Source organism: Protopterus annectens, chromosome 9.part0, assembly GCF_019279795.1.
Source record: "Protopterus annectens isolate FY-2018-M chromosome 9.part0, PAN1.0, whole genome shotgun sequence".
Taxonomy (NCBI): domain Eukaryota; kingdom Metazoa; phylum Chordata; order Ceratodontiformes; family Protopteridae; genus Protopterus; species Protopterus annectens.
In genome coordinates, this window is record NC_056743.1 from 263182172 (window position 1) to 263199003 (window position 16832).

General features: G+C 39.5%; 1 protein-coding gene across 2 annotated transcripts in view; it reads left to right on the plus strand.

The window, feature by feature from the left end:
• Positions 1-16832, plus strand: part of LOC122811177 — a 3180768-nt gene that overhangs the window by 989710 nt on the left and 2174226 nt on the right. For both annotated transcript variants that reach the window (XM_044082849.1, XM_044082848.1), the window contains exon 7: positions 2880-3009. In XM_044082849.1, the coding sequence (XP_043938784.1) occupies positions 2880-3009 (130 nt within the window). The remainder of the gene's footprint in view (positions 1-2879; positions 3010-16832) is intronic.

Below are 16832 nucleotides of genomic sequence, written 5' to 3' on the forward strand. Positions count from 1 at the left end.
AGTAACCGTATTAGTTGCGACAGTTGTCTGAGCAATAGGAGGGGTATTTACAAAATAAGGTCTGCATCTCCCCTGTCTCGCTTTCCAAGTTTCATTGATCTGAAAATAAATTACATTGCCCTTATAGCCCCTATCCATGAATTCATTAAGTGTAGGTAATGCTAGTGTTAAAGTACCATCATTACTGTGCAAGTGCATAGTACAAAATATTTGTTCTCTTAATACATTCAGCTTAGTATGGTTTGGGTGCATACGTGCATACTACCATTGTGTAATACATTATTCTTCCTTGCATTCTTCCTAAACATAGTAGTAGAAACAGAACACAGATCATCTTTGCTCACCTTCACATCTAAAAATTCAATCTCCTCAGGTGAGTATTTATATGTGAATTTTAAAAAACTACTCAAACCATTCACATAGTGCAAAAATTCCATTAGTCGCTCTTCTGTATCATGCCACAACAAAAAAAATATCATCTACAAAATGCTTGTATGATTTATTTGAGGCACAGTACATATTGTTGGAAAGGACATACTTTGTCTCCCAGTTGACAAGCGATAGATTGGCGTAGCTATTGGCACAAGCAGTGCCCATAGCTACACCATCCTTCTGTATATAGTGGGTATCACCAAAAATGAAAGCATTATTCTCAAGAATAATCTCAAGGAAGGCACAGAGAAGTCCAGCTTACCAGTAAAAACATTTCTGTCTCATAATAGTTCCCTTACATTCTCTATCCTCCAACTGTTAGGGATGACAGTAAATAGGGACTCTATATCCAGTGTAACAAAGAAACATGGACCTGTTATTACATCCAAATAGTTACTTAAATCATTCAAAAACTCCTTGGTATCTTTCAAGACAGTCTGACATTCATTCAAAACAACATGTAGATTCTTTTCAACAAATATTGAGAGCAGTTCAGTTACCCAACCTTTACTAGACACAATAGGTCACATGGGGGGGGGGGTTAAGTAAATTCTTATGCACCTTTGGCAAACCATATACTATAGGAACTACTGGTTGATCCACTTTAAAATATTCAAATAGTGGTTCAGAAATCATCCCAGTTACCAGTAAATCGAATACAAAAATTGTGCCTTCTCAAAACCTTTCAAGACTATAGGAGATATTGAAGTATAAGTATTTGCATCACTTAGAAGGTTTGTCATACTATCCACATACATATCTTTGTCTAACACTACAATGCCACCTCCCTTATCTGCTGGACGTATCTCAACACTATTCATGCGTCTTAATTCCAACAAAGCCTGTCTCTCATCTGTCGACATATTAAAAAGTACATTACTTTGTCTTTTAGCAAATTTCTCCTTTAATTATTTATCACATACCTCAATGAATAACTCAATAGTTGGATTCGTGGGTGGTACAAAAGTACTCTGCTTTTTAAAACTACAATTACTTTGCATAGTATAAGTAAACATTGTTTTTAAAGTGAAGGTCCTGCCAAACAGGCGTAAATCCTGTAAAACATTTACTAAGTCGGTTTTCTGAGCCGGAACAAAAGTCAAACCTTTGCTCAAGACAGATAATTGTGTCTCAGTTAGTACAGTTGAGGAAATGTTATGTACTAAACCAGTTTTGTTCACTTTCCTGCTCTTGTCACTTCTTCCTCGCTGTGCATTCGCCGTATCCTGGGGTTTGTAAAGCGATTCCTGGACCTTCCTCTTATTGGGAGCAGGTTCTTCAACAAAAAAATGCCCTTGTGATGAACTCGATAATGCCAAATTCTGCTCAGTTCTGTTAGGGCTCTTACGTGGTGCCATGGTAGACTTCTGCCTTACAATTGTCTCATTGCTCTCGGTTACATCTTAACTGCAATCTGCAGCATTTCCGCTTACATTACTGATACTAGTCTCCAACAAAGTATTCTCAGATGGTTTAACATACATAGGTAAGCTGTTCAGAGTTAGTGAAGATGAATGGGTTAACCTTGATGTTTGTAGGTAGCTAGTTATATCCCATTGGCTGTTTAGTATTTAAATAGTTGTATCTTAATGATGATTTTTGTATTACATGGTCTGAAGAAGCGGAGAGTATCAGTGAAAGCGCTTACCCTGTCTATCTGGAATTAAAGGTGTGCTGTGTGGAACCATTGTGCTTCTTTTTTATTTATTCACAGATACAAGGTTAGCCAAACTCTAAAAAGTTAAGAATGACACTCACTGACAGGCAGGCTGAATTTTTTTCCTGTAATGACAATGCAAATACATTTTAGACAGTACGGTTGTGGTGATTACCATCTTAATGAAAACTGCAAAATCATTATCATTTTGTGTTACCATACTTTTGCAATTTGCATTTTTTACATAAGTGCTAAAGTAAGTAAACATTTGTTATTATCATAGTCCTTTTGATAATGTCAGAGCAAACCCAAATGTTTTAGCTTACTGTTGCAGCTTTGGATGACATTAAACAAACAAACAAAAAAAAATGTATGGTCTTAAGACATTCAAAGGACAATTTGATAGTTACCTATCACAAGGAAATTTATGCTGGGAAGTCCATAGCAGTAAATCTTAAGATACTGAAATCTTTTATAAACTGGTGAAAGAAACATTCAGAACTGCTGGTGGCGTCCACAGCAAATAATGTTAGAGACAGTGCATCATATATTAGTAATGTAATAAAATTGTACTATAGATGTATTATCTGATGTATGGCCTTTGACCGTTTGACAATAAAGCACAATATTTTGTTTTCTAAATATAACTTGTTGAAAAATACAGTATTTTCTAATGCTAACATTTATGTCTCTAAAAGCAGTGCTGTTAATTGTCAGAAGTGATTTTGGCTAAATGAAATTACTAAAGCTTGGATTGTATCCCTTACTTAATACTGTATGTATTTTTCAGGGATTGACTTCTATAACACATCCGTCCCATCCATCCAGGAAGCCCTGATATTTTGTCGAAATAAAGAAGCAAGACTGGCCAGCCTAGAAGAACTTCTCAATCTTCATCAAAGTGGGGGGAAAATATGCAGGTACAGTAACATGGAATGTAACAATGTAGCTGTCATTAAAGTAACCTGTTGGCTTGTCTGCATAACATCTTGCAGAGGACTATACTTTACTTGGTGTTAGTTTAGATATAATGCAGTACACATTATAGGCAGAACAGACCAAATGGACAATACATCTTTTGGGTTTCCTTTATGTTGACATACGTCTTATGTGTGTGTGTGTGTGTGTGTGTGTGTGTGTGTGTGTGTGTGTGTGTGTGTGTGTGTGTGTGTGTGTGTGTGTGTGTGTGTGTGTCTGTTGGTAAATGGGAATGAAATTACTTTAACATGTTGAGGGAGTTCCAAAATGCTGCAACAAGTAATAAATGGCTTTAAGCATACCTTATTTGTAAGCCCTGTACTGCCTCTGGTTTCAGTTTCTTCACTATAAGGCTTTTGGCAGTTTGATTTTGTCTTAGGAAGGAAGTAGTATTGATGTGCTGCTAAATATAAGGCTTTATAAAATAAAGTATTTCCTTTAGAAACAGGCTACATCAGCTGACAAAGTTTTTCTTAAGCATAAGAAGAATACCACTGTTTCTCTGCTCCCACTTTTAAACTGAAGTCATCCTTCTCCAGCCTCTCAAAATGTTCTATTATCTTACTGCTTCAGCTAGCCATTGCTGAGAAGCATGTTATGGGTCTGTCATTAAAATATGTACCAAGGCTTGTCAGTCTTTGCCATCCCTGTTGGGACAGATTTCTACCTCCTCTAGACCTGAGCTACCATCAGTCTCACCCCTGGGACAGAGGGCACAAAAGTCCCAGGTAAATCCCACATTAGTGGTCTCCTCTTTGGATACTTCCCTAGATCAATCCCCCAAGGGAGTCCCTGCGAAGAAGTGCAAGAGGAAGCATCTGGACTCCCTGGAAGAGTTCTTTACAAAAGATACTGATTTTGATGAAGGGGAAGGTTCTCCCAGGTCACCCCCTGATGGTGTTTCTTTCGGAGGCATCCTGGCAATCCGGAAACAGAGGGGTGGCTGGTCCTTCATTCAGCCTTCCTTGGAGGAATCAGTATACCTGGAGACTTTTCATGCCCAACCCTCCATTTCTTGGATCTCTTTGCCCTCTGACGATCTCATTAAACTGATCACTCAGCAGGCGTGGAAGATGCCCGACTTCATAGAGCCATTCCCCATGAGACCTGACTGGATATTATCGCACCTAAAGATGAACCACATTGGTCTAAATAGATTCCTGTTGACTCCATGGTGAGAGCAGCTGCCACCAAAAAGGAACTCGCCGAAGAGAGTCAGACTATCCATCCTAAAAAGGAGTCTAGGACATTGGATAGATTTGGAAAGCATGTTTATGCTTCAGCGACCTTTGCTCTAAGGTCCTTGAATTGTATGGCACACTTTACCAGATTACAGAGAGATTTGATTAAAGAACTTTCAAATACTCTCTCAGGAACAGTGGAACAGTGGCTCAGTGGCTGAAGAGGTCTGTGACAAAATTTCCTCACAGCTTGCAACCTATGATACTATCTCCAACTCATCCATGAGGCTCATTCCTCATGCAGCTGAAGGGACAACCAGGGCAGCGGGTTCAGGCATAGCCATCAGAAGGCACTCCTGGATGCACTTGTGTGACTTTGCAGAGCCATTCAGAGTGTCATTTGTCAATGCCCCTTTTGATAGATCTACCCTTTTTGGCCCAAAGGTTAAAGACACTTTAGCCAGAAGTGAGAAATTTCTTAAGACCCTATCTAACATAAGCATATGTTCCTCCACTCCTCCAAGGCCTTATTCTGACCCAAAGAAGTGGGAGACTGTGGTTTAGAAAATCCAAAAGGCCTTTCCAAGACTCACGAGGTAAAGATTTCCCCCAGGGCAGATGAGGAAGCAGTGGAGTATGCCGCCCTAGGGGCAGAAATGGACTGCAGAATCAGGGATCCAGAGAATCCTTCTCTGGAACTTCCTATCAGTATCCTTGAAGGGGTGCCAAATTGCCCTCCTCTGGAAGTAGGGGAAGATTATCCCTGCCCCTACCTGCCTGGCAATTAACAACTTCAGAAAAATGGGTGCAATGAATAATAGCCAAAGGTTTCCAAATTCCATTATCTGTAAGTCTCAAACCCCGGAAAAAACTCCCATATGTTCCACCCAGTCAAAGGGAAGGATTAGTCTTAGAAATTCAAAAAACTGCTCGAAAAAAGAGTTATCAAAAAAGTCCCACCAGACCAAACAGGATCTGGGGTTTACTCTCAATTCTTTTTAGTGCCCTAAAAAAAGGGCCTGGAGACCCATTTTGGATCTCAGCCACTTCAACAAGGCAGTTCAACAAAGCAAATTCTGGATGGTCTTGGTACAATCCATACTTTTTTGGAAAAAGGCAACTGGATGTGCTCTATAGACCTCCAAGATGCTTAATACAACATAAAAATGAAAAAAAGCTCCAGGAGGTTTCTACACTTCCGGCTAGGAGCTAGTCATTTCCAGTTCAGAGCACTTCCCTATGGTCTCATCACAGTCCCCAGGGTGTTCACCAAATGCATGGCAGTGGTTGCAGCTCACCTCAGACTGCAAGGTTTTTAAGTTTTTCTGTAACTCAATGACTGGCTCCTCACCACTACCACCAGGAGTCTTTTAGAACAGGCAAGGGGACTACACCATAAATATTTGCACGTCTCTAGGCATAACAATAAATTTCAAAAAATCCAACCATCAGCCTTCTCAGCAACTGGATTTCATCGGGGCTAATTTAGATACTGTCTCTGGAATTGCTTCTCTCCCTCTAGAAAGACTACAAAGCATCAGAGTCCAAGTCAGAAAAATTCTCCAGAAAAACAGGGTTCCAGTGAAACTTGTCCTTCAAACTTTAGGGTTTATGGCTGCTTCAGTCACTCTGGTCCCTCTAGCAAAGTTTCATATGTGAATACTGCAGTGGTTATAACAACCCAATGGTCTCTGCTACACCAGCCAATGTCTCCTCTAGTCTTGATTACCAACCAATGCAAACAAGACCTCAAATGGTGGCTTCACTCTGACCAGATTCTCTTGGGCTGGCCATTCATCCTTCCTCAGCCCCAAGCCATAGAGTGACCATGGATGTTTTCCAGATAGGGTGGGGGGGGGTATTATCTGGGAAAGACAGTCCAAGGCACATGAACCCAACTGGAGGCCAATCTGCACATCAATTTTCTGGAAATGAGGACAGTGCTGTTAGCATTGTAAGCATTCCAAGATGCCCTTCCTCTAGGGGCAGTAGCAATTCAGACAGACAACATGTCGGTAGTCTGGTATATAGACAAACAAGGGGGAACCAAATATTACCCACTATGTCAGGAAGCACTCAGAGTTTGGCAGTGGATGATTTCTTCCAACCACTTTCTAATAGCAATACACATTCCAGGAAGTTCCAGCGTGATAGTGGACAAATTGAGCAGAACTATCCTAATGCCTCATGAGTGCTCTCTCACTCCTGTAGTGGCGAACAAGATTTTTCACCATTGGGGCCAACCTTGCTGCGACCTTTTTGCCTCTCCCCTGAACAAAAACTGTAGAAGTTACCATGTCCTAATCCCCCCCCCCTTCTAGGGGAGTCACCCAGAGATGGTCTCCTCCACGATTGGCCTCCTGGACTGCTGTATGCCTTCCCCCCAGCTCTCCTCATATCACAGTTCCTAAAGAAAACCAAAAGGATAGAAAATTCAGTAATCCTCATTGACCCTTCTGGCCTTGACGAGTATGGTTTCCCCTTCTTTGGCCTCATCTAACATGGAAGCCATGGATTTTGGACACAGTTCCAGATCTGCTAGCTCATCCAGAGGGCATGGCTCATCTGAATCTCCAACATCTCAAGCTCACTGCATGGCTTCTCCAATTTCCATGATTGCTAGGCATCCTTTGCTTTCTTCCCTTGTCCGATGTATTATTATTGCTCACTACAAGCCTTCTACTAGAAAACTGTATCAAGGCAAATGGGAAAATTTTTCTAAATGGGCCTTGAATAAAGGACTGGACCCTTATACCATCCCAATTCATGAAGTTCTGGATTTTTTAAACATACTTTTCCGATCCAGTTGCTCTGCATCTACTGTAAAAGTTCATTTCGCAGCAATTTCAAATTTTCATTCAGGCTTGAACGATTTTTCTCTAATGTCTCTCAAGCTTTGCAAAGCTTTTTTAAAGGGACTCATGATACTAAAACCCCCATTTAAAGAACCAGTTCCTCCTTGGGATCTGATTATTGTCCTTTAAGCTCTTACTAAGACCCCTTTTGAACCATCAGCATCTTGTGAGTTGAAACATTTATCCTGGAAGACATTATTTTTGGTAGCTATTACTTCTACAAGAAGGGTTTCTGAATTACAGGCCCTATCATGCAAATCACCCTACCTAATTTTTCATAAAGATAGAGTCACACTCAGAACAAAGCCATCCTTTTTACCAAAAGTAGTCTTCAAAATCAACATTAATCAGTCACTACAATTACCATTTATTTTCTCTAATTTTTGTAACAAAGGGGAATATGCCCTTCATTTACTAGATGTGCACAGACAGCTATGGTTTTATCTTCACAGAACTATGGATTTTAGAAAATTGGATCAGTTATTTGTAGCATTCTCTTCCCTCCACATGAGCAATCCAGTTGCTGAGGTTACTTTAGTTAAATGTCTCAGAGACTGCATCACATTTATCTATCACTCTAAAGGACTTCAACTTCCCAAGTCAGTTCACTCTCATTCAACAAGAGCTGTTGCAACATCAGTAATTTTTCATGCCAGAGCTTTTCTAGACGACATCTGTGCAGCAGCCACTTGGTCCTCTTAACATACCTTTATCACTCATTACAAATTAGATCAGGTCTCGAGAGGTCGAGTATCCTTTGGCTTTATGGTGCTTATGAATATTCTTCTGTGAGACTTCCCAAGGCTAAAGTAGCTGGGAATTCTGTCCCACTGTCAAGAATTGGATGAAGATTGATAACATCAGATAAAGAAGTTATGTCTTACCATAACGTTCCATCTGTGTTGTCAGTCTTCACCAATTCTTGACATCCCCACCCACCTTCCCCCATCCTAAGACACTTAGTAGGTCGGATTAGCTATAAGCTAGTTTTCTCATTAAGGGCTCGTATATGACCTCGTTCTCTATACTGTCTGTAGTTAATCATATTATTTTTTTTTTATATATACTATTATTTGGCAAGCTCGATCTGAGGTAATCTCTTTGAGAAGCATTATGGGTAGTGCCTGGCTTGAAAGTTTGGAGAACACAAGCTGGACGATATGGCCTAGTCGGTTCCAAGGTTCGGAACCAAACCCACTGTCAAGGATTGGTAAAGATACCATAACGTTCCATCTGTGTTGTCTAAGACATAACTTCTTTTTTAGTGTAGATGTTCTGCAGCCTTTCAAGCTCCTGTATCTGTGAGTGTTACATTTACAAGTTGCTGCAGTGTTCATTATTAGGCTTCATCAAAGCCTTAAGCAGAGATGATAACACCCTTTCATCCTTACTAGATATGCAGAGTTGTAAATCCCTCATATTAGAGCAACATTTCTAAATAATGAAATATGTTTGCATCAGATTTAAGATGTTGATTAGTTTCTATTATCAATTCCCTTATTTTGTCTTCAGAGAACAATGCAATGTTACTTAATGCATACGGATCAACTAGGTTATTGAGACTATATATGTAGGATATTAGACAGTTTAGCACTAAATGCCATTTGTTTTAATGCAGTCTTAGTTAAGTGAATCCATGAACTCTTGAATCTTAGTCTGTGAATTTCTTAGAGATAATTACCAGTTCTTATACTACACATTTCTCCTTCAAGCCAGTTGTTTAACCATCTGATGCTATATTCATTAATATGTATTGACTGTATATTTTTTATAACTTGGATGTGTGTCACTGTATAAAAACATCCTAGTCAAGTCCAGATATATTACATTACAAGACATGCCAAGAGTAATCGTATCCAGTAAATTCAATGGAAACATATTAGATTGGTCAGATAAGGCTGGCCATCACTAAATCCATACTGATAAATATCCAGTCCCTATTTAGCCTTCTCTGGCATCAAATGACATATAGACCTCTCAAAATAAACAAACGAATAGAACACATGCGCCAAGAAATAAATTTAAGAACCAAGTGTTGTGAGGCAGCAATACTAACCTTTCTTAAAAACTAAACAATTCAATGCTGAATGAATGTTACAGAAAACTCTCATAAACTTTATTACTGCAGTATTATGCAAGAATTAAAATTAACAGAGAAAATCTATAATGTTTAAAAAACAGCAAAAGAAGAAAAAATAAATAAAACAAACCACACTGGAGCCAGAAAAAAGCTGAATGCTTCCGTCTCGTTTATTACAGAACTTCTTCAGAATTAAAAATTAAGTACATCCATTACCTTATATAAAACCATCAATTATGACATCACTTCCTTCATTGTTACTTAATGTTTAAAGTGAAAAGACTATTATAAATATATATATATATATATATATATATATATATATATATATATATATATACACATACAAACATTTATATAAACTTGTAAATAGACATATAGACATTAATAACTATTACCTGTCCCTATCAATCGCAAAATATACATGTGTATATATATATATATATATATATATATATATATATATATATATATCTGTATGTACTAAAATATTTGTAATTAATCATTAATATAATTTAAATGACTTTTTACAGAAATCTTGTCATTTATACCTGGATTTACATTCGCCTTTAGGAAAATCTACCACTTTAACTCTGTATTTTCTAAAAAAAATAATTAAAAGACCCAACAAATCTGTCCTTGTTAACTTTTTCCACTACAAAAAAAGTAGATTTTTTGAAATTTATACACCTCACTGAATGCTTGGGTAGAACATTACTTCGGTCCTTCTTTTTAATGGCCAATACATGCTCTCTAACTCTGTGGTTTAATTTTCTAATAGTTTTGCCTATATAAAAATTCTCACAACTGGAGCACACTGCAAGGTAAACCAGCCTTTCACTTTGACAATTGCATTGTCCCTTTGCTGTTAAAGTACAATTCAAATGCTTAAAATGATAACAATCTACTCCCATCATGAACCTACACTGAGTACAACTGGTACATGGAAATGTATCAAAATGGGTGAAATTATCCTTTCTCTTGTCACATTTAGATCCACTTTCCAATAATTCCTTTAAATTTCTTGTTTTTTATTTATAAATCTCAGTTGGACCCCCACAACTTTACTCAGTTCTTCATTTCCTAAAATGATTTTCCAATTTTCATACTATTTCTCTAATCATATGCCCATCAGTACTCACAGGTACAGGAAAAACGTACTTCAACACCTCTTCTCCTACTTCATTACACTTATTTATACCAGTGGTCTGAAATCCAACCTTTAAAATAGGAGAAAACCTAGCCACTCTATTTTTTATAATATAATCAATAACGTCATCTAAGTCTTCTTGATCATATCCTCTATCAATAAATAACTGTTTGAGAAAGTTAAGTTCATTAATAAAATTAATTTCCTCATTAATCATCCTACTAAGCCTTATAACTTGTCCTTTAAAGACCTTTATCTTCATATATTTTATATGATAACTTTCAAAATGCAAATAATTATTAGTGAATGCATTTATTCGATATATGTTACTATTGAACTCTCTTTTGTTAATGTCAATACTTATTTTAACATCAAGGAAGTGTACTTCCACTCCAATATTACCAATGGTAAATTTAAGCCAAGTCACCGTCCCATTACGTTCTTTGAAAAAATCATCAAGCTGTCCTCTACTACCTCCCCAAATAAAAAACAGGTCATCTATATATCGTTTATAATACCATACTAGCTTAAACAATTCTAATTGTGTGAGAAATTTGAGTTCCCACCAGCACATAACCAAGTAAGCAAACACTGGTGCAACATGTGCACCCATCGCAACCCCACTTATTTATTGGTAAACTCCCTCTCCAAACATAAAAACATTGTTTGTTAGCACTAACTCCTTAAGCTGGCAAGCCACAAAAATGTCTTATTTAAGACTGTTCTTATGTCTCTCTAAATATAGTCTCATAAATTCTATATCCTCTGTTTGTTCTATCGCAGTGTACAATGAACAAATATCAAATATGCACAGCATGGACTCATCCCCATGAAATTCAAATATCCTTAACTCATCTTGAAGTATCCAGGAGTCTTTCAGAAACCACTTACTGTTCTGTACTATATGATTAAGTATTTCATCTAGATAGAAATTTTTGATGTTTTACTATGTGGAGCAGACACTACAGGTCTAAACGGGGGTATTCAATATCTTGATGTATTTTGGGAATTCCAAACCATGTCCCCAACTGTGGCTGTTCCACATTAAGAAATTCAAAAAGGTCAATTGTGATGTACTGTTGATGTAATAAATCTAGTAAAATAAGATCAACATGTTCTTCGTGTTTCACTGTTGCAGTCATTACATTTGGGGTAATCTGCTGGCAGGTTGCCCTCAGTCGGCCTGAATATCAAAGTCTTGGGTCCTGCGTCGGTTGCTGTCTTTCTTGCCGCGCAGTGCCCGAAGCAGAAGCAGTTCGCACGTGCCGGTTGGCCGACTCCTGAAATTTTCGAATTCGAGTTTCAGAACCAAAGTCTTCAATTAAAGCTATGTACCCTGTTGGAGAAACTTTTTCTTGCTCCATACCGATATCAGTAAAAGTTAATAATTGCTTTACTTGTGGGAAGCAAATACCTCATAAGGATTTCCATTTGTACTGTATTCCTTGCCTAGGCCCAGATCATAACATGCCTTGCTGTCGGTTTTATGCTAGATTTAACCAATGCACTATTTAGTGCTGGTATATCTTTGCTTCAGAGTATTTTGGAAACAGATTCAACTACCCTGAAATGTCATCAGATAGCAATCTGACTACCGGTGCTCACAAAAAACGCAAAGAAAAGGTCAGAGACAGACCGTTGAGTTCCAAAACCGATGACAAAGCTTTTCCTAAGCCAGTCGCTGGGTCACTGATACTCAGTGAGGTGCTTTCGCAGCCCCTGATATCCGCTACTTTTGAGTTGCAAGCCTCTACTGGAGTCTGGCATGCCGCGAGTTTCTCAAAGTATTGTACCCGCAGATGTCTCTCCCTCGGATGAGTCCAGAGCCGCTAAGCAGGCACTGGCTTCTGAGGGTGTTTTCAGGCCTCAGCATTTCTGTATAAAACCGACGCCATCTTCAAAAACAAAGAAAAAAGCAACTTCTAAGGCTAAAAAACCGACACGAGCCACGTGCTCAGGCCTCTATGCCCAAAAAACAGATGATCAAAATGACTGAAGACGTAATTACCTTGATCAGGGGTTCCCAACTGCCCCCCCCCCCCTCCAATAAGAGGCCTAGGCAAGACACTGATTATGAATATTCAGATCAGGTTTCTATTTCTTCTGATTCCTCTTCTGATCAGGAATTTTCTATACCACTCTATGAGGATTCAGATGCAGAGGAATCCATCCCATCTGCATCTCCTCCTGAAGATTATTCTTTTGGAGAAACCTTGCATACTTTGAGGGAACATTTTCATTGGGAGAGTCAAGATTTCTCAGAATCAAAAAAGAGGCTTAGGGATTTCCTTCTTCTCCCTCAGCATAGGCCTTTGGCCATACCTCCTGTATTAGACATTGTTGATGATGTGTTTTCGGAATAAAGCATGACTCCAGATTCCCTACCTCCAGCTCCTAGCAAGCCAGACAGATATTACAAGGTTCCTGACTCCCACAAATATTTATTCAAAAACCCTGCTGCTTTCCCTGAAACTATCTCACAGGGTCCCAAAGGTGTAAAGGCCTCAACAGCTAAGAATCCTACCCCCTCTGATAGAGATTGCAAGGCACTGGATAGATGGGGAAAGGGGAAAGAAAGTTTATACGTCTGCAACCTTGGCAATTAGGGCCTTAAACTGCCAGTTTCATATGCTTAAATATCAACAGCATGTTATGGGATTATTGAAACAGAAAATGATGTTGATTTCTGTATGTGTGGAAAATAAAGAAGTACAGGAATTATTGCATGCAGCAGAACAAGTTGGAAAGCATACTTTGCAATGTGGTTTTGATTCCTTGGAGGCCTCCTGCAGAGCCGCAGTTACTGGATCTGTGATTAGAAGGCATGCCGAGCTCAAGGAGCAAAATCTGCCTGATCATGTTAAAGCTAAATTGTTTAATGCACCTTTACAGCATGATACTCTGGTAATAGGGCAGAAGAGGTTTTAAAGAAAATGGAAGACAAAGCTAAGTCTATGCAAACTGTAAAAGACTTCTTAAAAGTGCAGCCACCAAGATTCAGTAGTCACTGGCCTACAAAACATTGGTCCTTTCCTGTGTCCAACAGAGCCTCACGGGGCAAATCCAGGTGCTCAAAAGGCTCCAGATATCAATCACAGGGTTCTTACAGGTCAAAGCAATGGGGTGCCTCTACCTCCAAATCTGGAGGAAACAGAGCACAATCCTACAGTAAACAGTCTCAGTGACTTCCCTCTGCCATCACCAAGCACTTATCTTTTGGCAGCCCCCTTAGGGGGAAAACTAGCACTTCATACTCAAAATTGGCAGTTAATAACCCAGGACAAGTGGTTATTAAACACTGTATCCCAGGGATACAGATTTCATTTCCATACCTTGCCAATTCCAAACGGTTGGCCAGATCTGCCACAAAATCAATGGGCAGAGGCACAGAAACAAGTTACATCCCTCATGGATAATGGAGGCTATTCAGCCAGTACCAGAACTAGAAAAAGGACAAGGGATATACTCGACTGTTCTTGGTACCCAGAAAAGACTATGCCTGGTACCCAGTACTGGATTTATCAATTTTGAACACATTCTTGGACATCCAAAAATTCAAAATGCTGACTTTGGAACAGCTTCTGCCCATGCTGGGCAAGAACACTTGGCTAGTGACTCTAGACTTAAAAGAGGTATACCTGCATATCCCAATAAGGGGATCATGCAGAAGATACCTCCGCTTCAAGGCTGGTTTTATGTATTACCAGTTCTTTACACTGCTCTTTGGCTTATCTACTGCACCCAGGGTCTTTACAAAGTGCCTGGCACCAGTAATTGCATTTTGCAGACAAAGAAGCATACAAATCTATCCATACTTGGATGACTGTCTCATTCAAGCAGAAAACAAGGACATTCTTCTTCAACATCTGGCGTTTGTAAAAAGGCTTCTAACATGCCTAGGGTAGACAATAAACAAAAATAAATCACAACTGGTACACTCTCAAAAGATTACATTCCTGGGTGCAAGCTTGAATACAACTGCCCAGATGGCTTACCTTATGCCAGACAAACAAAGGCAACTGACTATTTACTTCAAACAGATGGCAACAAAAACCCAGTTATCTGCAAGACAAATTCTGCAGGCTTTGGGGTTCATGGCATCCTGCATTCTACTAATTCCATATGCAAGACTGCATATGAGGAAACTACAGTGGTATCTAAAAAGTTTATGGAGTCAACATTGTCACAGTCTGGAAACAATGATTCCTCTCATTCCCTGTCTACAATAGGAGTTTCTTTGGTGGGCAGAGACATGTCACCAGAACATGGGACAGTCTTTCACACTACCCCCTGCCAACCAAACCCTAACTACAGACGCATCAGACTATGCTTGGGGGGCCCACCTGGCAGAGAGATGCATTCAGGGCATATGGAGCCCAAAACAAATGCATCTGCATATCAACCAGAAAGAGATGTTAGCTGTTCAGAATGCCCTGACAGCCTTCAAGGACTTACTTCATCCAGGACAACTACTGATAAAGACGGACAACACCACAGTTATGTGGTACATAAACAAGTAGGAGGGTCACATTCCTACCCCCTTTGCAGACTAGCCATGGCATTGTGGGACACAGCCTTGACTTACCAAGTACATCTTCAAGCTCAATTCCTGCCAGGAAAACAAAACACTCTGGCAGACGACCTAAGCAGAAATCTTATGGACCTTCACGAGTTGAAACTGGATCCACAAGTCTTCAACATGATAACAGAGAAATGGGGGAGCCCGAACATAGATCTATTTGCCTCCCCGCAGAATTATCAATTGGACAAATTCTGCACAAGGACTTATCACAGACAAGCATGGAAAGTGGATGTTCTATCCTTCAGTTGGAAAAACCTATCGGTCTATGCCCTTCCTCCTCTGCCTCTTCTTCCCAAGGTCCTACTAAAGGTCAGACAGGGAAAACCAAAAATGATCGTAATTGCCCTGGACTGGCCTCACCAGCACTGGTATCCAATTCTAAGGAATATGTCTCAACTCCCTCCTTGGTACTTGCCTCAAATACCTCATCTACTGTCTCAGCAGAACAATCAAATTCTGCACAATCAGCTCCAAACTCTGAACCTGGCAGCATGGCTGATCATGTAATTATTCAAACAGCACCTCTCAGTAAATCTGTGATGGCTGTCATTTTGTAAGCCAGAAGGCCTAGTACTAGAAAATCTTATGCTGATAAATGGAAGAGATTTTGTGCTTAGAACCAAGCACAAGGGACTGACACAGCAAAGCCAAATATTCCTCAGATTTCACAATACTTAACTGAGGTGCTTGACAAGGGCCTGTCTTTTTCATCAATAAAAATTCATGCCTCTGCCATCTCGGCTCATTACAACACAGAGCCTCCCATCTTTTCTCATCCTCTGCTAAAACAGTATCTTAGAGGGGCCAAAAATGTAAGGCCTCCCAGAAGATCACCAATTCCTGCATGGCATCTCAATTTTGTGTTGGAAAAGCTCACCGTGCCTCCATTTGAACCAGCAGCTACTGCAGATATAAAGTTTTTATCTTGGAAAACAGCTTTCCTTCTGGGAATCACTTCAGCAAGAAAGGTTTCAGAACTACAGGCCCTCATGGCTGTGGAGCCTTTTATTATATTTTACCCAGACAGGGTGTCCCTAAGGACCAATCCTTCCTTTATGCCTAAGGAGGTATCCAGTGTGGCTCTTAACCAAACTATTCACCTGCCAACTTTTTACCCAAATCCGCAGAACAAGGGGGAGCGGATTCTGCATTCCTTGGACGTACACAGACAACTAAGATTCTACTTAAACAGGACCAAATCTCTAAGAAAATCTGAGCAGCTACTGGTGGCATTTGCTGTAGGATCAGAGGGAAAGGCTGTTTCAAAGCAGACTATTTCAAAGTGGATAAGTCACTGCATTTGTTTCTGCTATTTGCATCATGGTAAACCAGTGCCCAAGGGAATCAGGTCACATTCCACCAGTGCTGCATCTACCTCAGCAGCTTTTCTCAGGGGGGTGCCAACCAAAGATATTCTAGAAGCTGCTACTTGGAGCTCTGTTCATACTTTTACAAAGCATTATCATTTGCCGCTCTTCTCTAAGTCCAGGGCAGGCTTTGCCACTGCAGTTCTGCAGGGCCTTATAGCTGCTCCTAATGCTATTTAGTTCCAGCATCCTATCCATAGCTTTGGAATTCTACACAAATGTAATGACTGCAACAGTGAAACATGAAGAACATAGTACAGTTGTGTACACTTACCATAAATGTAGATGTTCGAGTGTATTCACTGTTGTATTCCAGGTTACCCACCCGACCGCCATCCCCCTTGTTTCTAGAACTTCTCTTTCCTTCACTATATTCTACAGCCTTTTTGGTGTATTTGCTTTTAGATGAAGGTAAAGTTTATGTTGTCACAGCTGCATTGTTATATATAGTTTTATAGATATATATATATATATATATATATATATATATATATATATATATATATATATATACATTTTTTTTTCCCCATTTGGGGGGCACCTGACATCT